The sequence below is a fragment of the Dendronephthya gigantea genome, unplaced genomic scaffold (assembly GCF_004324835.1).
Source record: "Dendronephthya gigantea isolate DGI-Jeju-01 unplaced genomic scaffold, DenGig_1.0 000374F, whole genome shotgun sequence".
Lineage (NCBI taxonomy): Eukaryota > Metazoa > Cnidaria > Anthozoa > Malacalcyonacea > Nephtheidae > Dendronephthya > Dendronephthya gigantea.
In genome coordinates this window covers 69,891-93,205 of record NW_021163384.1, presented here as the reverse complement: position 1 = coordinate 93,205, position 23,315 = coordinate 69,891, and the positions used below count along the sequence as shown (strand labels likewise).

At 35.4% G+C, this 23,315-nt stretch overlaps 3 protein-coding genes across 6 annotated transcripts; 1 reads left to right on the top strand and 2 right to left on the bottom strand.

Annotated features, from left to right (window-relative positions):
• Positions 1 to 779: 779 nt before the first annotated feature.
• Positions 780 to 10,634, bottom strand: LOC114542657. Of its 3 annotated transcripts, none has more exons than XM_028562155.1 (5): positions 10,546 to 10,634; positions 4,236 to 4,317; positions 2,051 to 2,209; positions 1,821 to 1,968; positions 780 to 994 (listed from the first exon to the last, which is right to left on the bottom strand). In XM_028562155.1, the coding sequence occupies exons 3-5, from the start codon at positions 2,186 to 2,188 to the stop codon at positions 852 to 854; spliced, it is 429 nt and encodes a 142-aa protein (XP_028417956.1). In that variant the 5' UTR covers positions 2,189 to 2,209; positions 4,236 to 4,317; positions 10,546 to 10,634; the 3' UTR covers positions 780 to 851. The 3 variants fall into 3 exon arrangements, with proteins under 3 accessions (XP_028417956.1, XP_028417957.1, XP_028417955.1); XM_028562156.1 differs by lacking the exon at positions 4,236 to 4,317 and adding an exon at positions 3,247 to 3,879 and having other exon boundaries at positions 10,546 to 10,632; XM_028562154.1 differs by lacking the exons at positions 780 to 994; positions 1,821 to 1,968; positions 2,051 to 2,209; positions 4,236 to 4,317 and adding exons at positions 7,804 to 8,155; positions 8,266 to 8,521; positions 8,601 to 8,708; positions 8,777 to 9,139 and having other exon boundaries at positions 10,546 to 10,623.
• Positions 5,956 to 7,812, top strand: LOC114542659. Of its 2 annotated transcripts, none has more exons than XM_028562158.1 (4): positions 5,956 to 6,492; positions 6,622 to 6,746; positions 6,885 to 7,061; positions 7,437 to 7,812. In XM_028562158.1, the coding sequence occupies exons 1-4, from the start codon at positions 6,138 to 6,140 to the stop codon at positions 7,593 to 7,595; spliced, it is 816 nt and encodes a 271-aa protein (XP_028417959.1). In that variant the 5' UTR covers positions 5,956 to 6,137; the 3' UTR covers positions 7,596 to 7,812. The 2 variants fall into 2 exon arrangements, with proteins under 2 accessions (XP_028417959.1, XP_028417958.1); XM_028562157.1 differs by having other exon boundaries at positions 6,807 to 7,061.
• On the bottom strand, positions 10,231 to 13,264 carry LOC114542656 (snRNA-activating protein complex subunit 3-like; the record flags this gene model as incomplete). Its single annotated transcript, XM_028562153.1, has 3 exons — positions 10,231 to 10,722; positions 12,810 to 12,892; positions 13,169 to 13,264. Coding segments are annotated over 3 exons (360 nt in total), but the record flags the coding sequence as incomplete, so codon positions are not given.
• Positions 13,265 to 23,315: the final 10,051 nt, after the last annotated feature.

The window sequence follows — 23,315 nt, the reverse complement described above, 5'->3', positions numbered from 1 at the left end:
CTTAAGACACAAACACAAACATTCTAGTGATTCTACACTTATTTTAAATTTCCTTGTTTTAAATTTCACGCTATATATTTCATTGATTCAAATTTTAATAAGGAGTAAATATCATACATTTATATCTATTCAGTAGTCAGCCTAACGATTTCGTCGAGCTATACAAATTTGAAGCTGCTATAATTATTCGTTTCTTCAGAATTGTTTTGTTTTTACAGTCAAATGCCGAAATATTAGCATAGCGGACTACACCGGATACGATGCGGCGACGCAAATTTTAGTTTTTTTTAAGCAGATATTTAAAACTCTATCCTGAAAGTTAAAATGTACTATCGTTAAGTAATCCTAAAGAATATCACAACAGGATAAATTTTATTTGCTTTTGGAACTGAAAAACTTGCAAAAATCGCGTTGCATTGCCATATAATTACATATATAGTTTGCGTGCGCCTTATACGCTACCGTCAAATAATCGCTATATATACATATTAATATTGCTTTTTATTCTTTCATAAATACATATTAACGTCTATTGAAAAATATTTAACTTACCTTCAACTTCAAGACTGAACAAGGAACAGTGAATAACCGTTTAATAGAGGACAAAAAATTTCCAAAAGTCTACATACAAAATACGTGTAAAAACAAAACAACGGAGCAAATGAGGAGCGACCGAGTATAATGGCCCTGGGCCTGGGGACGAATTAGCAAAAGATGCTTTAGCAAGCTTTTTATTCCATCCTTCAAAAAGGGGGTACATTAGGAAAAATGAAAATAACCAGACACAGTACTAAAATGCGGTGCCCGCAATGCTTGCCTAGAAATAAAACGTCCGCTCATTTCTAACGACATCACCAACTTACATTCTCCTGTCGGCCGCAGCCTGGCCGCAGCCTGGCCGCAGCCATACTGTTTGGAGATAACTGACGATATTCTAAGCTGCCTTGTTTTTGAATTTCACTTTCAGCCACTCCATCCTCTCTCATTTTTTTGGCTACAATAGAAGACAAATTACAATGATACAGTACAGTTACAGTAAATTACATTCAGGGAGAGTGAAAATGTTAGAAAGTCCCCAGAGTAGTGTTCTTTCCGAATTATACAGGCCATTCACATAGACAGGTAATATAAACGCATTAATTACATGGGTCTTTTGCATAAAATTGTATGAATGAATGAACAAATAAATGATTTGGTATTTATACTCAGTGGTGGATCCTAATAAATTACTTACAGCTTAATTTTAAATTCAAAATACCTTAATGACAATGCAATTGGTTATGAATTTCCGAAGATAAAAATATACAAATGCAATTGTGATTTTTAGCGACAATAATTTATTTTTCCTAACCCTGCCGTATCTGGCACTCTTTTTTACAACAGCCAATACTGATCAATTGCTTAATTTGATAGACCTACACTACTATAATTCACCTTATTATTTGTACAATAGTCAATAAGATTAATGACACATCTTGTAATAACTATATGGTAAGAACTTTTCGGTATTCACTTGCCTGTCATTTATTTCTAGGTCCAGCATTTTTATTGTAAAACAATATTTCATATATATAGAATTAGGTTTCTGGACTTTCTTCGTTGTATTTGAACATAAATTTAATGTTGATAGTATTTAAGGAGAACCAAGGCATAAAAATACAATTATCAAGACCAGAGAATGTTGTGAAAAATAGAAACATACCCCAGTTGTATTTTTAGCAACATTCCTTGTTTAATCTTAATCAGCTTCATAACCATAGGTTTATGCACTAGTTCACTTTAAACAACATCAACATTTAATTAATTTTACATACACATACCTTTATTGCTAGCAAGGAACTCCTTTTTAAATGCCGAGTATGCTGATCGTTTCCGAACGTAGCCTGATGAATGAATTTTATTTTCATTTTTCCTCGATCCCCTTTTGACTGCCATCCCCATCTTTCGTTTATTATTTCCAATCCAGTTCTTTAAAAAGAGAAGGATAAAAACAATCAATAGCAGAAATGGATTTACTGGGGGGTGCAGGGGGGTGGTGAACACTACTTACCATTATTGTTGTTTCATCAAGGCCAGTTTTTTCAACTGCCTTTCCTATCAAGTCTTTTCTCTTCCCTGTTATCATTCCTTCATCCCACAGTTTCTGTAATATTGTTTTCTGGCTTGCAGTTAAATTTGTTCTTGACATGATTGCTGTGCTTCAAATATACTATACAGCAGCCAATAAAATATAGAAAATCAGTTACTAAAGATGAATAGTGGATAGGCTGGTTGGATTAAATTGGTATGTAGCTAGGGACTAAAATTCTAGTTCACTATAAAAGTCTTATTTGATAAAAAATCAATGCATGATTAATCCTTGAAATCACAGTAATTAAACAGTGGAAGAACACAAAGTGCAAGCTCTATAAGGCTGTAACCATGTTTTTTAATGGCAATTTTTAAATATCACTAAAACAAAGTTACAAGACAATTCATTCTGAATAATAAATAAACGGCCAATTTGATTAAATTTGGCCACAGTACCGGTATCTGCAGTACTGTAATACAGCATTTGCCTAACATACTGTATAACATATGTAACATAATGAGACACATTATTGTATATAGCAGCTGAAGAATATCTCACAAAACAGTGATGGGGCAGGCAGGGTGACAATTGATAGATGAGGATGTATATTTTGCATTAAAATAACATTATTGTTCAAGACTAGTTGTAAAATGGTAAATAACCTACTTTTACAACTTAATAAAGTGCACATTCACGAACATAGAATTTGCAGCTTATCACACAGTGCTGTTATGTTTCACAGAATATTAGTGACAAGAAAATATATTTACAACCATCCATCAAACTTGTAATTTCCTGTCATATGTAGTTTAAATTCATCAGTTGAAGCTAGAGTACTTGATTTACAATATATAGTTTATTAGGAAAGCCAATTTGGCTTTAATAAAAACAAAGAAGTATGTTTACACATACATACCATACTGAATAATAATAGATTATACTCATTATAGTATAACATATAATATATAATAGAGTACACAGCAGTACTGCAGTACGTATTTCCAAATTTCGTACAGAATTGATGGGATAGGCCACTGCTTTGGGTTCCCATCAACCCTATTTTTAAAGTTTCAATGATTTTACACTAAAATAATACATAATTCATGATATGAAAGATCATAAATTTTCACCAAATTACACTTTTAAATTCACAATTTTAATGCATTAAATTGTACCTTCTCTCCTAAATAAGACGATTCTTTGCACGTAATAGCAAAACTGAAAACAATATAGGTAATACTGACTAATATAGTAAACTCTGTGCTAGCATAAAATCTCCAGAGAATCCCAAAATTATAAAATTAATGGCAAATTTGGTTCTTCTGCCTAGTTCCAGTCCTCCACTCGTTATCAGGACTTAACAATGCAATATACTATTGCTGACAATGTTTTGATAATTACAATACAATATTGCTGATAACGTGTGGAACGGGTGGATTTGCCGGATAAATTTGAAAACGATATGAAAATGATGACGTAACGTATCAAGTCAATTCCATATTTAACGAGGTTTGTTTCCAACCTTGTGACTTAGGCCGGTTGTTTTCAAATATAGGGTGAATAGGCAGAGTTTTGCCACTTAGTTTTGTGCACGGGATGAAAATATTTGTTACCTGTGCGCTCTCCGAAAAGCAAAGAAAAACTCCACTCTGCGCGTCCCATACTTCCATCACGGATAATAAACTATCCATGCATCCATTAGTCTTTTAACTATCCATGCTTCCATAAACACTAAAAGGCACAATACTCTCGAACCGAGTAAATTTCAAAACTAATATATACCAGTGCCTTTTGGGTGAAGGCATTTTCTACATGGAGATGAAATGGAAAATTGTGAAAAAACACAATAATTATATATACAGTAAGAGGCAAAAGTTTGAGTCCAGTGACTGTATTTCATTGTTTTAGCAGCATACATTAATTTTCTACAGAAAACCTTACGGATAAGTGAACTAGAAAAAAGTAAATGAGTAAACTAAAAAATACATGCTGCACAACATGCTGCACAACAACTATGAGATGTTATGATATTCATGTAACGTATGTTAATGTGCAAACATGCATTACATGTGAATGCCTTTTATCCCTCTTTTTTGCTCATGAAACGGCCTTTATTTATGCTGGAATAGATTTCATAGGTTTTTTAGTGTCTCACGTTCAATACCTTGCCAGCATTGGTTGACCACTTGTCTCAAGTCATCGTGGCTGCTGGGTCTCTGCCTGGCCCTTTTCCGGTTGAAACGGTCCTAAAAATGTTCCATAAGTTTTAGATCTGAAATTTGAAGTGGAAAGCCATGAGAACGAGATCACCAGAACGAGTTTGCTTCTAAAAGATTTCTGGCACATAGAAGATGTGCATGTGCTTAGGGTGATTACCATGTAGTTAGACGCGCGATCATCTTTTTCCAGATGAAATTCCATGTCCTTGATACTTTTCCTTGATTAGGATTCTATCATATCTATTATATATATATACACCCATTTGCAAAAACGTTGGCCGCATATAGATAGATAGATAGATACTCGAAATCTAATTAGAATTGCATATGTTGTGTAATATGATTGAAATCCCATGCAAATGTAATCATATGCAATTCTAATTAGACTTCGAGTATCTATCTATCTATCTGCGGCCAACGTTTTTGCAAATGGGTGTATATATATATATATATATATATATATATATATATATATATATATATATATATATATATATAATATATTATATATATATATTATATATATATATATATATATATATATATATATATACCGATTGAATACAGAAACAAAGAAAAATTTACATCCTGACTATTTCTCATCGGTGAAAATGATTTGTTCACGACTATTACGACTAAATGAATACCAGGATTAAGTTGGCACGCTACTATTAGTACGTTTTGCAACGTATGCTGATCTTCTAAATTTATATATATATATATATATATATATATATATATATATATTATATATATATATATTATATATATATATATATATATATATATATATATATATATATATATATACAGTCACTGCTGAAAAGGTTGTCCATCGTATATACCATTATATGTATCACGTGACTAATTGGTATGCATCAACACGCGTGTGTTTTGTCGGGTAGTTTGCGTGTTTACTCTGGTCCATAATAAAGTGCGCTCGTAACTGCAATAATACGGCAATCACTGCAATAGCCAAGTATCTGCCTCCTAATAATGATTTTCAATGCATGATAACAACAATGGTTGATGGCATTAAATTGGTTTATGGGTACTGGTACTAGTTGTTTAAGTTCGTGCAAAGTTTGCAGTTCAGTAATAGGGCATCTTCGTTCATGTGCTGCACTATCGTCTTAGCTGGCTGCATTATGTTATTCGTCGTCTGCCGATTGATTTGAATTGCTCTTGTGAAACAGATTGCTGTGTGACACCGTCACACATTGATATTATGTGCATGTTTTGTAAAATACCTTGATTATAATCGCATATACCAAGTATAGAACACGGGGCTTCCTGCGTTTATATGCGGCAAGTGCTAGGGATAGTCCAACGTGTTCACATTTCAAATAATCGTTAAGCAGTTGTAGAATCATTTTGCACTTTGGCGAATAAAATCAGCCGGCGCTTACCGCTCTACAACCGTACCGTATATATATGGCAAAGCTTACATAGCTTAATACGACCTGACTTGGCACGGTAAAGTACGACTGAAATTGAAGCTCCGGTTATACGCCTTAAGGCGGATTTCCACTTACAGTGAAATCGTTCGCTAGCGAAATATTTACATATTTTCTTTTGAATTTTAACAGCATAAATAAATTAGGGCGACTCCACTGTTCTCAATTCAAAAGAAAATATGCAAATATTCCGCTAGCGAAAGATTTCGCTGTAAGTGGAAATCCGCCTATATTATGTAAATTTTTGCGAAGGATCACCGATCATCCCTTTTGTCAAGTAAACAAGCTGTAATGTCATCAAGGCGGTAATGTCCCACGAGACTTGGAAATACAGGTTACGCCGCTGCATGAGACGTTTGTGCATGATACGGAAAGTACTGAGTTGTTTTCATGATGGATTCAAACGTTGAGTCAGAATCAGTGATTCCTGTTCTCGAAGTTCGTGTATTGGACATTAACAAGAAAACCAGTTTTCGTCTTCGACGTATCACAGAATTCCCTGTGAATAATACAATTAGCGAGTTAAGAGAGGCGCTGATAAATAATATGCCGGATGTTCCGCACGTGGACAAATCGCAATTCGGATACATACTTGAGAGAAACAAGAAATTTACGATCGCTACCGATAGTGAACTACAGAAGGCAAATGAATATTTCATTGCTGGGTACCAGATGTGGCTCGACCCAACACCACAGCAGCCGAGCAAAAAATCTTCGCAGGCTAAATCCAATCCTCAAAGAGAAGGTTAGTAAAACGTTGCGTTGTTGTTGTTCTCAGATGGCAACTGGTTCCGTTTGTGCGTGCCTTTATAACAAATTATAACATGAAATTTGGATTTGTACTGGCCATCAATTAACAATACGCATGTTGTAGTTGCAGGTTGCCAGGTGCCTCAAGCAAGCCACGAAGAAAAAATAACGAGAGAAATAAGCGAAATCCAGAAAATACATGGCACCGATTTGCCTCCTTACAAGTATAGGTTATGGGCAGAAATGATTGTAAGTATATTTTTGTTTGTGTTTTGAGCTAAAATATACCATAATTATCTGTACTTATAGTTCCAATGTCAGTATTGGATCGCAGACAGTTACAGATTGCAAGGTCCTAGTTTTAAATGTGTGTATGTTGCTCCGCAGTTGGTAGGCACAGCAAGTCGCGACAAATTACCCGATGCTCCAATGTTTAGTGCAACACCAGCGAAAAGGCCAAGAAGAGAAAATTGGTGTGATAAGCTTACCACCGTTGGCGAGACGGTTGCCCATGCATTGTCCGCTGCAGTAGAGGGGAAAAGCAAAACTACCGTGAACAGAAATGTACGATATCTTGATGTTAACATGCTTTTATCAGTCGGTTGCTATATTATAATGCAGTAGTTACTTTTATAAACGCAGTAACTAAGAGGCGTACATATTGGTGTGACCTCTTGAAATGATTTAACTGGGACAATGCAATTTTACTTTTTTCAATGTCCCCCTTTAAATATTTTTGGGGACCCTTGACAAGAAAACTTGCCAGCGTCATTGGTATATCTTTGCGAAAAGCTCTAACCGGCAAGTGTCTCAGTTTAGGTCGAGCAATTCCTTAATTGGTGCCAACTGCCAAATCATATTCTGAAAAATCGCACGAGTATCTTGAAATTTAGGTACATGTTCAAAAATAAATGTGAAGAACGTATTAATATTTCATAGAACGAAGAAGGAAACACCGACAAAATGTCAAAAGTGGCAGTCCGTTCAGAAGTTATAAAGCAAATTAGGGAATTTTTTGATCTAAAACAGTTGGGTGCCATCACAGAAGATGAATATGAAGCCAAAAAGGCACTATTGTTGCAAGACATACATGTGTAAGAAATACTTAACCAAGCTACACTTGTTTGCCAATGTTTAATTATCGTTAATTTGAATTTTGAAGTATGTTTAAATATTGTTAAATAAAACGTTTATATAAGTAAAAGCACATGATTTCTGTAATGCAAAGATTTATTATTTATGTAAGAAATACAATATTTTAATGCAAATATTTTATTATTTATATATTGTGAAATTTTACGTATTTGCGAGAAATAATAACAATGCACAAATGTTAATAACATGTATTGTATAACACCTTAATTGTTCTCTTTTAATAAACATACAATTTCTGATAACAAATTAAATGTATCCTGCGTGTTGTATGTAGCCCTGGCAGTCATGAGGAGTTACCTGGGAGAAAGCATCCCAAATTAGTGGCAATGGGTTTGCCGCCGTGTGGAGGACTGCATCATTTCTACGCAAGTAATTCTTCACTTGTGCATAAGCCTCTTCAATGGGGTTAAGGTCTGGACTGTACGGTGGCAAAAAGCGCACCAGGACGCCTGCATTGCGAATGCGGTCTACAACGCCTCTGACATGATGCACAGGATGGTTATCTGAAATAAGGGATTCAGGACTGAATGTTGCTTTATAAATTTAGCAAATAATATCAAAAAAAAAATATTTAAATACACTTTAAAACAACGAAGAAGCATGGGAGGCTTACCCATAACAATGACAGATCTAGTGTTGATACCATTATAGGCATTCATTATTGGAAGAAGGCAGTTATCCAAGAACGCCATAAAGGTAATATGGGTAAACCTTTGGGCTGGAGTTAAGACATAGTTTGCCACCAATCCTTCCAACGAAATCACTGATATAATTGAATAGTGAGGGTGCCATCGTGAGTAGCTGTAATCGCCAACTATTGGTCTAGTACCACGAACACTGTAACCGTATTGTCGAGAAATCCGCTTATCCTGTATCAATTAAATAATAATATCAACTTATAAATTATTCGTTTATTAACTTTCACAGTAAATTTATGCTGACACTTACAATGCCTGTTTCGTCAAGGAAAACCAAATGGCGAGGATCAAAAGCGCTAATTTCAGCTCGAAATTGCAAACGCAAGTTTTCGTTGCGTTCCAGTGCAATTCGTTGGATCTGAAAATTTAATGAAGTATAGAGGAAATGTTTCTACTGAAAGCTTACAAAACTTGTTTAATCAACACCTTGCGCGTTATTCCTAGTCTGCGGACAGCCTGACACAAAGTTTCATCACTGAACGAAGATCCAGTCGCATTCCAGATAGCATTTGCAAGCTCAATTAACTGCATTTGGGGCCATTGAAGGACGAATTCCATGATAATGTACTCCTCGTCGGGACTCAATGTTATACTTCCCTTTGGTCTTCCCATGCTGCAAGGTTTTACGTCACCGGTATTCAGAAAAATCTTGTATGTACGGTAAACAGTTTTGGGCGAGACAAATAACTGCAGAGCGATCTCATCATAACTGCGTTGGTAGAAGAGGCGCTGGTACACCATTCTCCATCGTAAATCGTTAGCATATGGTGCTGGCATTTCAAACTAGTACTGAGACAGTATATAGTATAAACTAGCGGAAAGATTGGAGATGTTCAAGTTAGTTCTGTATACGGGCTCGTATCTAACAATGATTCTCACACGAAATTACTTCGAGTTTGACCAATGTAATGAACAAGGATGGATTTCAAAGAGGATTTAAAATGACTGTAATGTTATCCACACATTTATGATAGTCCCCTGAGACTATACCGATTCGATTATAAATCTATTAGACTAATGAATTACTATCGTAACACAACGCATGATCGCAAATAGCGTTAGAACGGGAGCTTCAATTTCAGCCGTACTTTACCGTGCCAAATCAGGTCGTGCTAAGCTATGTAAGCTTTGCCATATATATACGGTACAGTTGTAGAGCGGGAAGCGCTGATATCGATTCTATTCGCCAAGGTGAAAAATGATTCTACAACTCGTTAACGATTATTTGAAATGTGAACACGTTCGACTATCTCTAGCACTTGCCGCATATAAACGCAGGAAGCCCCGTGTTCTATACTTGGTATATGCGATTATAATCAAGGTATTATACAAAACATACACATAATATCAATGTGTGACTGTGTCACACGGCGATCTGTTTCACAAGAGCAATTCAAATCAATCGGCAGACGACGAATAACATAATGCAGCCAGCTAAGACGATAGTGCAGTACATGAACGAAGATGCCCTATTACTGAACTGCAAACTTTGCACGAACTTAAACAACCAGTACCAGTACCCACAACCCAATTTAATGCCATCAACCATTGTTGTTATCATGCATTGAAAATCATTATTAGGAGGCAGATACTTAGCTATTGCAGTGATTGCCGTATTATTGCAGTTACGAGCGCACTTTATAATGGACCAGAGTAAACACGCAAACTACCCGACAAAACACACGCGTGTTGATGCATACCAATTAGTCACGTTATACATATAATGGTATATACGATGGACAACCTTTTCAGCAGTGACTGTATATATATATATATATATATATATATATATATATATATATATATATATATATATATATATATATATATATATATATATATATATATATATATATATATATGTAAGGTGTATTTTGACATACCTGTCACACACAGTTATCACAGTCAAGAACTACAGGTCAAAAGGCTAAATTTAGAAGATCAGCATACGTTGCAAAACGTACTAATAGTAGCGTGCCAACTTAATCCTGGTATTCATTTAGTCGTAATAGTCGTGAACAAATCATTTTCACCGATGAGAAATAGTCAGGATGTAAATTTTTCTTTGTTTCTGTATTCAATCGGTCATTGTTGACTGCACACACATAGAAATATTCTTTCATATCAGCCACCATGACATGTTTACGACACTCACGATTAATAGTTGGCAACTAATATTTGCCTGGAATATTTACCTTAAATTACGAAACAATAGCAAATGCTCCCAGTCACCCTGGTGCACAAAAACATAGGGATAGCCAAGTTTAATTGTTAAATCCTCAAACTTTGTCTCTTCCATTTTCTTGCTTGAACAAACACGGTATCGAGGTAGCTCGCCATTGTGCTTTTTGTTATTCCAATCCATATAAAGTCTGAAAAGAAGTGAAAAAGCAACATTTAAGTTCACGTATTTTAGCGGAAAACGTCCAAAACATCAAACCTTTTCGGTGTACCACCAAGGGCGTAACTAGAACGATAACTGGGGGGGTGTTATTAATTTTTTCAGTTCTACTCGCGACGGCCGGGTTTCTTTTGTGCATTGCACTTAGAAAAGACATCCGTCGCGCAGAACGAAATGTACATGAATAATCACCCCTCACCAAATATCGATCTATAGTTACGCCCCTGTGTCAAAGTCCTTCAGCTCCATTCTTTACATTATATAGTCTAAGGGCTGTTTTTCACTGTCGTGTTTTTTGCACGTACGTACACGCACGCTTAAAACCTTCTAAGTTGTTGTATGATTAATTTCATGCCAGAAAAAAAACACGCATCAAATCATCAACAGAATTCAACCCGATGAATTTTTCATAAGTGTCATTTAAAGGATTTTAGGCTTTTAGATTCGTATAGACATACGCACAAAAAACGCGATAGTGGAAAACAGCCGTAAATCTTAAACAGTATTTAGTATTAACACCAAGCAACAAGAGTTTTTTCTTAAAAATATAATGGAGAATTATTGGCACGAATGTCAACGCCATTGCGACTGAAATGAATACTATGAATAAAGAAGAATACTATAAAAGTGACCTTTTTTCTTTGCGTATACACCGAGAAATCTCTTTTAACATTTTTGTTTTCAGATTATGTAGTACTTTGTGAACATAGCTAATTTTCTGGGGCCTGTTGTTCGAAAGGCGTTTAGCTTAAACGGTGGATAAGCCAAAGTTTAAAAATACTCTCATAGATATTGTGAATGACTGAACCTGCATCTTATGCATTTAATATGTACTTCCATTGACAATTAAACTATTTACATCGAAATATTTCGGCTACGTTGTTCAATAAATACATAATTTTGTTTTCGATTTTTAACTTATCCACCGTTTAAGCTAAACGCCTTTCGAACAACCACCCCCAGCTTTCCAGCTTCGCAAAACATTTTAAAATGTTAAAATCGTTAGAGTACTGCATGTTGGGAGATGATATAAGGTTTTGAACACATATTACGCGACATAAAAATGAAACACCATGCAATGCCAATGGGTTGATCCGTATCTTTTTTGGCGTTTCATCGCCTTCTTATAACCTTGCATATAGTCAGATATCAGATTTTCACTTCAAATCGTCGTCTATCCAAACCCAAGAATCACTTTGTCCCAGATACATGTAACAGCTTTATTATCACCAAAATCAATAACCATCTCTTTGCATGCATTCTTTCCTCTTACACCTTACTTAATTATAAAACGAGTGATATTCTACGATACTTCATGCATGCTTGAAGAATGCAAATTTAAATCAAGTTCATGATTCTGACGAGATAGAGCGCATGTTTTGACGTTGGTTTAAATATACTACAGGGTGTGTGAAAAAAAAGTAGACAATTGTTAAAATGTCCATAAACTGAAAATTTCGCAAAATGTCTGAAGAACGTGTGTTGATATAGGTATTTTAGGGTCTCTTGACCACTTTAACACTGAAATAAATAAAAAAAATTATATCGACGTGTAGGAATGATTATTTTCAAACACCACCTAAAACAACCCTCGCGCACAAAAACGGACTGTTCAAATCTTAATTCATTATCATAGGTTGAAAGTTTGGGTAATTTTATAAACTATCAAAGTTCCAGACAATTTGGTGTACATTAAATCCACCGGGCGGCCTCTCGAACTTGGACTTTTTTGCTATTTTTGGCCTTTCTCACATACTTTTTGCAGCTCACAAATGATTTCACGCATGATTAATGTAAAATATCAATAATGCATGAATTATTACCGCGTGAAACGCATGGTGTTTGAAAATAATCATTCCTACACGTCGATATAATTTTTTTTTATTTATTTGAGTGTTAAAGTGGTCAAGAGACCCTAAAATACCTATATCAACACACGTTCTTCAGACTTTTTGCGAAATTTTCAGTTTATGGACATTTTAACAATTGTCTACTTTTTTTTTATACACCATGTATAGCCTATAACAGTGGACTTTGATACAAAATTAAAAAACTTACTTGCTATAATTTCGACATAAATCGCTTCTTGTGTCATTGTAGAAAACACTCTCAATGAATATAAAAGCAGACGGGCAAATATCCTACAAATGATAGTGCATTATTGAAAATTATTGAAAAACTTACTTTCTGGAACGGTAATTTCACAGACACATCAAGTTTGCCTTTATATATTATTGAGCAATTCTTATTGGGCATTGCATTAAGCCTTCCAACGGATTAAATTAAAGTACCTAATGAAAGGTAAATAATTTTATGGCAACCCAACATTTAGGAACCAGTCTTCGTTTTCGCAATTTAACAAACCAGTCGCCTAACATAACAGTATTTTTCTTCTTGCAGGAGAGTGAGCACTATACCTTGCCTGTAGCGATTCTTGGAAAATCGGGATTCTCGCTGTGCTCCCCGACGACAATAGAATCCGCGGGACAAGATATTTTGTCACGTAAATCAGTTCATGTCTAAAACGGAAAAACATGTCCCGCATTGGCCTGGCACTATATGTATCTTAAACGTGGCACGTGCAAAAACAGCGCACATCAACTAATATAGAGTACATGGGTTCTATGCAAACGTCACTGCTGTTTTTGTTCAATTAAATAAGAATTAGGCACACGTACGACCAAGCGAGCTGTGTGCATGTTACTTATATTAATTAAAATTCTTGATTATGAACAGATTTTATGACGCATTGATAAACGTTTCGCCTTCTTTCATATCTCTCTACTATTTGACTGAGGTACTATTGCATGAAGCAGTACTCAAAACTGGGGCTAAGGCTACGTTCGCACAGGACGGGGCGAATTTAGGACCGTGCTCAAATTCGTCTGGTTACCTCGCGTGAACACGTAAAACCGGTAAAATATTCATTCGTTTCCACCGTGTGAACACCTGAACCGAACGAATTAGAACACGTTTGCGAATTTGTCCGGTCCCTAAGTCACGGATGGGAATTTATCTGAGGAAAACTACTGCTTTATTGCTTGCAATTGGCAAGCCAATCTTGTCGACTATGCAAATTGTTGCAAGTTTGGAAGCAAGAAGATGGTAAAAAGGTTCTTAAATCGTTTTAGCATTTTATTTCTGCTATGTAGCTAAATATATTTTCGTGATCAATGAGACAGAAAATCATGAATCTCTGAAAAGAATTTGATGATTTGCTATGTGGTTGCTACCACGTATGTAGGTAGCTACAATGCAAGGAGTATCAAGAATTTTCAACTCAACTTTGTCCTTGAAGATCTGTTCACACAATTCAAATTTTGTCGGATCCGATTCACTTCTGATGGATGTTTTATAGTCAGTTGACTTGCAATGTATATATATATATGTGTATATATATATATATATATATATATATATATATATATATATATATATATATATATCAAATATGTATTTAGAATCATATATGAGTAGAGTGCTCGATATACCAAAGTATAGAGCTAGTATAAAGATAAAATAAAATAAACTTGGTTTACTTCATAAGATTTTATTCACTACAAACTTGTTTCGTATGACAAGCAACGCTTGCCACACTCATCAGGTGAATTTAAATGTCGCGCGACATTTAAATTCACCTGATGAGTGTGGCAAGCGTTGCTTGTCATACGAAACAAGTTTGTAGTGAATAAAATCTTATGAAGTAAACCAAGTTTATTTTATTTTATCTTTATATATATATATTTATATATATATATTATATATATATATATATATATATATATATATATATATATAAAGGCAGCAAATCAACTAAAACCAATGCATGCAGTACTGTTTTATCGATAACAAACCACATTCCATACGTAAGAAGTGAATTGGATCCGACATAATGGATAGTGTGAACGGACCTTAAATCAAAAGATTTTAGTTACCTTGAGTGAGGAACAAAACTGCATGCCAAAACTGCAAAAATATCGTGTAACATTCCACATGTACTGTACGCATATATGCATGAAAACAATGCTAATTACGTTTTAGCAATAGCTATGTCCTACCTCTCTTCCAAGTACCAAAAATTCTTGAATTTTTCGAAACAATATTAAGACAGAGAAAAAATTATGCATACATATAAATATGAAATACTTTATAATTCTTGAAATAGTATTGATTAATTACCTTCATGGGATGATATAGTGCTCCAGAAAGGACAACTTCTTGTCTATCTATTTTATGACCGGTGACAGCTGCTTTCGCCTTTTGCTAGAACAAACAGAGCAAGCTAAATAAGTTGTTCTAGGTTTTGAATGGAATACCTACTCGTCCCGAATTTCTAGACTGTTTATGAAATTGAAATTATTGAAAGTCGCTATTCGCTGAAGAAGTTTTAAGATTGATAGACGTTAGCTTTAAGACTAGTAAGTTTAAACCCAAATCTAAGAATGTTTATATACCTACCAGCTGTTCTGAAAGGATGATATAATTCTTTTGTTTGAATGATGCTCAGCGAGAATTTCTGGATTCAGGTAACACGCTGTGAAATACAGGAAAAGTGCTAAATGAGATCAGGTTTTCAAATACATTATTAAACATGCACAATTACGCTTAAATTACGTTCTCAAATACATTATTAACACAATTACGCTAAAAGAGATACTCTTGATCAAGTCTTGATAGGCCTTCAGCAGGGATGACTAAATTAAGAATGAGAATTGGGGGGGGGAGGAGTATGTTTATTCATATATTTGGTTCTTCCGGAAGAATTTCTTTTGCGAATTTCTTATGCAAATTTAGTCAGGGTTTTATAAACAAATGCTGTATTAGATCATACTGTGACTATGTATATATTATTTAACGAATAAATAATGTTGAACCATTGTTGCTTCAGTTATAGATACATAGTATGGCATATCATTTGTGATAAGAACAAAATAGTTGCCACAAAATAGTAGCTGCTGGGGCAAGCCGAAAAAGTTCCCTAATTAACAGGTAAACAGTTTTTGTTTTCCCCAATACCTAGAAAATTTTTAAAGTGTTAAGATAAGCGCTAAAATGTGATTGCCTAACAAAATAAACTTGTAAGCGATCACTGATCAAATTCATTAAAACTTTCTGATTAGTCACTCTGTGCATGTGTCCTCTTATAGATCATGGCTCTCAACCAATGAAATTGCTTAAATTCGACTCAACATTCTTATATAAACAACTATTATACAGGACATGGGAGAAGCAAGGATTTGAGCAATTATATGATTCCTTAGGGCAGATACTTTACCATTAAAATTTACCATAAGACTTACTGTATTTCCTTATTAAACATATTATATTCTTATATTCTTTTTCCATTGTTTTCATCCTGTGAATTTGCCTGAATTTTAGCAGGGCTTCAACCTCTTGTTACACTCTATAATGTGTAAGGCTGATAGAACACTTTATCTAACAATTAGAATGATCTTATTATGATGTAAGTGCTCACATTAACAACCATGAATTGAATTAAATATTAAGTGACACAAAGAATTGGATTTGAATCAGTTGAATCTATTTATAATGTATAATTACCTTAAAAGACAATTGAAATATTAAGAATTAAATCTATGGATTTAATTTAGTAAGCTCATGGTCTATTGTGCAGTACTAGTGAAACAGAACCTGGCTGGTCATTGCAAGGCATGCTTTTCAGTATGGGTGAGTTAGTGTGTATAAGCCCACTGGAAATTTTGAACAACCCAAAAAGTTTAGAGCAATCTTGGCATGATTATACTGCATGGTGTTCTTGTAATTATCATTAATCGACTTGTCAATTAGCTTGCACAATATAGGAAGGTGGTAGCAAGGGTCCTGTATTTAAGGAAAGGTTAAGTACATTTTTTCACTACATAACTTATTATGACATTCTGGTATTTTATCAGATTTGTACCAATATTATTATATTAGAGATAATTGTACAAAGGCTGGAGAGTACATGCAGTATGTCCACAGGATTAAAGGAATACCAAATGATTTTCCGTGCAGGATTGCGTGATCCATGCACGCGGGATGTTGCGAGACTTTCGGAAAGCGTGAAAATACACGAGCCGTAGGCGAGTGCATTTTCACGCTTTCCGAAAGTCGAGCAACATCCCAAGTGCATGGATCACGCAATCCTGCACGGAAAATCATTTGGTAATTGTTTTATAAAATAACTGTAGTGAAACAACGGTTAACTTTATTAAAATTAAATTTCGCGTGCAGGATTGTCTAAAACGCGTGCAGGATTGTCTGATCCTGCACGGCTATTGACCAATCACATTGCGTGTTTCACTATAGTTATTATATAAAATCATTTCTGTACAAAAGCTTGAAAGCTATAGGCACTGTAGCACAACTATACCTATGCTTTTATATACGTACTTAATTCATAATATATACGTACTTATTCTGTTACATTTATCTTATAAAACCTCAAAATCTTTCCGGGTTGTTGATTGTAATCATTGATTCATTGTATTATCTCACATATTATGCTTATAAAAAATGGATTATTTAATTACGCATACAATTTTTGTTCCACGTTTTTCTTAAAATATCTAAAGGTTGGAAACTTCATTCGATAGATAGCGCTATGACGCTATACAGCTTTCGTACAACCTGTCTCTGCAGTTTTTGGTCAAGTATAAAGGCAAAGTAAAAAAAAACGAAAAGTTATAAATACTTCAATTTACCTACAAACATCTTCAACTTCTTGTAAGGTGTCCTGGGTTATATTCTCCAAAGGTTTGATCGATCTCTAATATTTTCTTCAAGACTAATATCCTCAACATCAAGTGTTGAGGTCATTTCCTTTTTGAAATCCTTTACATTTACCAGCGAAGAGAACTTAAAAAACGCCATGTTGAATTTAAGACGATGAGGTACTTCATGTATGCCTCTTACGAGTTACGAAGTCCTAAAATGACAACCAGACAAAGACATGGACCATGAAGACTTCAGATTTCTGAGAAACGCCTTGGGCTTGGTGTTTGACAATTTACTCTCAAAATACGTCTTGCTATAACAGTAACAACAGATATGATGCAATTCGCGATGTAATTGATCAAATTTGATTTTAATGAAAAAGAGCTATTTTCTGGTGCTCCGAAACACACATGGCCAAGGAAAACAAATCGCAGATACTATCCGAGTTCCAAGGACTTACGAAATCATATTTCAAAAGCTATTGCCGCTGGAAAATACTGCAACGATGACCAAGAGTCTCGTCTTCGAAAGATAACTGATTTAAAAAAGTCTTCGCCAAGTACAAGATTCTTCCTGCGAACCCAAGAGGGCGAACCGAACTATTTTGGTGCCAGCGTGCCCACTAACGACAGCGATAATTTTCTTTTTGTTCATCAAGAAGAGTGGCAACGAAAACTTCTTCTGAAATATGGAAGCGATCTTGTCCTACTTGACGCGACGTACAAAACCACGAAATATGCCATGCCGTTGTTCTTCTTGTGCGTAAACACCAACGTTGGCTACAAAGTAGTTGCTGAGTTTATGTGTCAACACGAGGACGAAATTTCCATATCCGAAGCCTTGGGGATCTTGCGAGGATGGAACCGGGACTGGAGTCCAAAATACTTTATGGTGGATTTTTCAGCCGCTGAAATTGGGGCGATCGAAACGTGCTTTCCTGGTGTTATTGCATATATCAGCCGTCAGCAGGCAATCCAGCGTTGGGTCAGATTGTGGAAAAACGGGCTTGATCAGAGTGAGCAAGAGTTTCTCCAGAAATCAATGACAACAATTGGCAGAGTTGCAACAGAGGCGCAGTATAACGACGAGTTATCCAAGCTTCGCAATCAATGCTCTATAAAACAAAGGGAAATGTGAGAAGTTATGTGGAAAAAACGTGGATCGCTTGTCATTTTCGCTGGTGTCACGCCTTTCGAAAATCACAAGCATTAAACATCGTCAATACCAATAACGGAGTCGAGTCTATGAACAGGCTATTCAAGTACGACTACCTACCCAGATCCATTGACAAATCACTCTACGGCATCGTCGTCATGATTGTATGTTCTTTCCTGCCAGATTCATATCAAACCTACCTAAGTGCTAACTTACGTTTGAGCGGTTCATACCGAAAGTACAACGCGATTGTTCCTGACTACCTGCAAAACCGTCCACGGTCCACCAAACTTCGTTAAACGTTGTCTTAAAAATAAATTCGCTGCCCAGGAGATCCAGGAAAAGGACATTACTTGTTTAAACGATCAACAAGGGAAGTTTCTGGTCAAAAGTTCAAACAAGAAACTGAGCTACCTGGTTAAATTCTCATTTCCGAGCTGCACATGCGAATCTTGGAGGCAATCCACTTTTCCATGCAAGCATTTCTTTGCGATCTTTAATTTCTTTTCCAAGTGGCAATTTTGAGCTTGCCTTTGGCCTATCGAGAAAGCGTCTTTATTACACTAGATACTGACGGTTTGCTAATCAATCCACCAACTTCCATAAAGAAAACAGTAGATCCACCTGAAACTCCGGACGTAACTCCAGAGGGATCACCACCGGACTTGCAAGCACTTGGAAGCAATCAGTCTTTGTCTGCAAACAATTTCACCTCACCAGTAGAACCCGGCACTCTTGCGACACTCAAGAGCAGTTTCAAGATAAGCTCTTTGGACTGAAGAATATCTCGTTTTTGGTAGAAGATGCGAAGATGCTTCGAGACGCGATAAACATTGCTGACAATCTACAAGTGGCACTTCGCTCAACTTGTCCAAAGGTAGATGGACTTTTTCTTAGAAGTAGCCCTGAAAAGAAGAAATTGAAAATTACATCAACAGATTACCATAAAGTATTTCATAAGAAGTTGTCTCTTAGGAAAAAACGGAAGAAGATCGTTTCACCAACAAATATCAACACAAATGAAGATAAGGTGAAAATTTTTTTTAAAAAATTAAATGACTCTTCCCCACCTACAATACAGAAAACAACCATTTATATCGCTGTTACAACAAATTTGATTGATCTTCTTTTACAGGAATTACTTGTACAAGAGCACCCATTCATTGATCTTACTCTGGACCCACCCAATGAAGAGTTATCCGATCCTGACACAAAACCATTACTCGAAAACAGGTGCATATACTATCATTTTTAAGTCTCTGTAATGCTTGTATCTATATCGTTATACTCAGTTATTGCTCAGATTACAGAATACCTGAACCCAAAATTGAGAATAAGATTCTTTAACAATTAATTTAATCTTTAACGTTTAGGCCCTGCGTTATCTCAGATATAGAATGAGAAAAGCACATAAAGAGATTTAGCCAATACAGAGTTTATGGAATGAGCATATTAAATACAGTTTCTTTTCAGCTGTGATTTGCCAATGGAAATTGAAGACATGGTCAAGTCATTAAATGACAGCTCATCCACAACAAAATACCTCTCGCCATACGAAAGAATTATTTACGCATGCAAGAATGGGTCTCAGAACACAGTACTGGAATTTGGACCCGTGAAACTAAACATATCAGACATGTGCACATTACTCCCCCCTGGCTATAGCATCATGTTGAAGGAAATAAAGTCAGTTGTACACAAAAATTGTTCCTGGTTGGCTTAAGATAAGGTAGTTACTTTTTTAAAGTTATATTAAATTTCCAAATAGCAAGTTCACAGAGTGATTTATAAAAAATTGCATGCATGTTCGACAAGATTAAGTTATATGATATCCATAGGTAATCTATGTACACTTGTACAGTACCAATGGTAATTAATCGCATTGTATAAGGTGATAGAAGCATTTTGTGGAAATTACGCATATCATGCATCCAGAAACGTTCTATGCAGATACCACCCTTTGTGAACTTATTCAAAGGCAGTCGAGCACCCGCAGACTATGGTTTGGAGAAAGTTTAGTGGCATAGAGAAAATGTTTAGCCCCAGAACATCACTTCAAACCACTGGACACGTTGGTATTATGAAAACATTCATTTACATGTTTTGATCATCTTATGCAGCTAGTTAATATTGTATGGATAATGTTGTTATGATTTACAGGTGATCGATTGCAAAAAGTCACTTCGATTATATCTTGATCCTTTACATCACATCAGCAGCAGCAATCAATAACATTTACAAACAATTCAGCGTTAAAGCAACTCATTGACAACATAAGGTATGAAAAAATTTGTGTTGTGCACTGGTCCACATCCCAAAGATGATTAGACTACACTCATATATAATACTGTTTGGAGCAGCAAAGACTTGTAGTTTTTTTCTTTCATCGTGCAATGCAAAGGACAAACCTGGACATATTTATTTCCTAATTTTTTATCACTGTGGTGGATATCAAAACTGTTGGAAGAGCAAGGATTGGGAGTGTATAGAGCCTAGACACTTTGTGCAGCAGGATAACCATAACTGTGGTGTTCTGGTTTGTTTGGTTAGTATCCATCATCATGTAGGTAATTTTAGGACATATTACCAGATAATGTGTTAACACAAATGCTTAAATTTAACTGTATATAAAGTTCACTTGCCTGTCAAAATATTTTTTTATTTTCAGTTTGCACGCTGTATAACCAGGGAAGAACCGCTTGACCAATCTTTTAACATCAATAGTGAAAGAGAGAAACTTGCATATTCACTTTTTGGAAGCTGTTATGATGACTTTGCTGAGTAAGATTCTGTCATTACATTACATGCATGTACACTTGCATATGATATTATTAAATTAACTTATGGACTACTGTAGATATTTGTGCACGTTTCTGAGTAAAATTGTCTGGGATTTAATTAATAATACAAAGAAACCACATCTTCATGCATTAATCGCCAGTGTAATGGTTAACAAACACTACGTCACAGAATAGGTATTAACGAGGTTGATGTAGGAATTAACAGGGTTTATCCCTCTTTCGGTGACTATGTGGCAGATACTGTAGTTTTGTTATTATAAAAACCCCATTAACTGTTGCATACTCTTCCACCAGTTGAGGAGGAAATTGTTTGATGATACATTTGGGCATATTGCTTGTGGAAATATAATATTTTTTTTAAACAGAAGAAACAATTCACTTTGCAAAGTTTGTAAAGAAGATGATGGGGATGACTGGATTGGTTGTGATGCTTGTGGCCAATTTTTTCATGCCAGCTGTGTCATGTTGGATTATGGTCAAGCATTACAAGAAATGTTTTACTGTAATTAGATAATGCTGGGGCCCAAAAAACCCTGTGGTTCCGGTTTCATATTGTGAACTCTATGAACAACCTGCAATACACTGTATGAGCAACCTGCAACCACCCAAATAAAATAGGCCATAGGGTTGCACCATCAATGATGTCAAAAAATGTGGGTTGATTGGCAGAAAAAAAAATAGGATTGGTTGGGAAGTCGGAACCACAAGTACTTTTTTCTTAACCCTGGTCTATTCCAATCAGTCACAACAATAAACCATGCAAACCATGCATAAGATAGTTTGGGCTATACAGGGATGTGTCACTTATGGGGCATCTGTCACATCATGCCACCTGACAGTATATCATGTTGTGAATAACATTTTGCCGGTGCTACTGGATGCAAATATTATTTTTGGTTGGTAACGTAGGGGATAGTCAGAGTTATATATAGAAGTGGGTATATAGAGAGAATTTTCTGACATAAATTTTTATAGTAGTTGAAAAATATTGCACCTCAACATTTTGTAATAGTTTTGTAAAATCTTAAGTTTGTAAAAAATAATCTCACCCAGTGAAATGAATACAAAGATCCAAAGATGCATATTAAATCCAAATGTGTATCAGCAAAATAGTTGAGGATGTGAATAGACACTGTAAATACTTAAAATAACACGCATACAAAGTATTTAAAGTTCTGTGCCGCCGATCTGTTTTGCAATATCAATACGAACATGCTACGATTATTTACGAAGAAATAACGAGTTTGTGTGAACAACCGCATACTAAATGTATTGATGTCATCCACAAAGAACGCCCGTGAGGCGTAGTCAGCCCCGAACTGGCCCCGAGTTTCAGCCATCTTGAATTTCAGTAACGGATACTTCATGTAAGGTAAGTATACAGATCATGGGTTGGATGGGAAATCTTTTTGGTGCATGCAGAATCTGAAGTTTATTGCGTTATGGTGAAACACTTTTAATACGTTTTTAGCTTGTATTTAACAACAACCATAGTTTACAAAATATCTTATTTATTAATTCTGGGAGATATGTCCTATCCTAGCCTTGAACAACGTGGAAAACATAATTGGAGGTTGGAATAGAAATATGCAAAATATATTGCCTTTCATGAGAGTGCAAAACTATGCAAATCTGCCAAACTGGGTCGGATCGGGTCTAAAGCTTTTAAGCCTTCTTTTAGTGCTTCTCATGCGCCGAACGCATTTAAAACAATAGATAATTAATGAGAATACCTCATTATCTATTGTTGTTAATTCGCTCGGCACATGAGAAGCATGACGTTTGAAAACAAGCCTTACTGTTAAGTGTCATCAATGTATAAAGTGCATTGTCCGTTGGAATGTTTTTCGGATAATAAAAGGACAGAAACTTCGAGGAGGAACTCAGACTT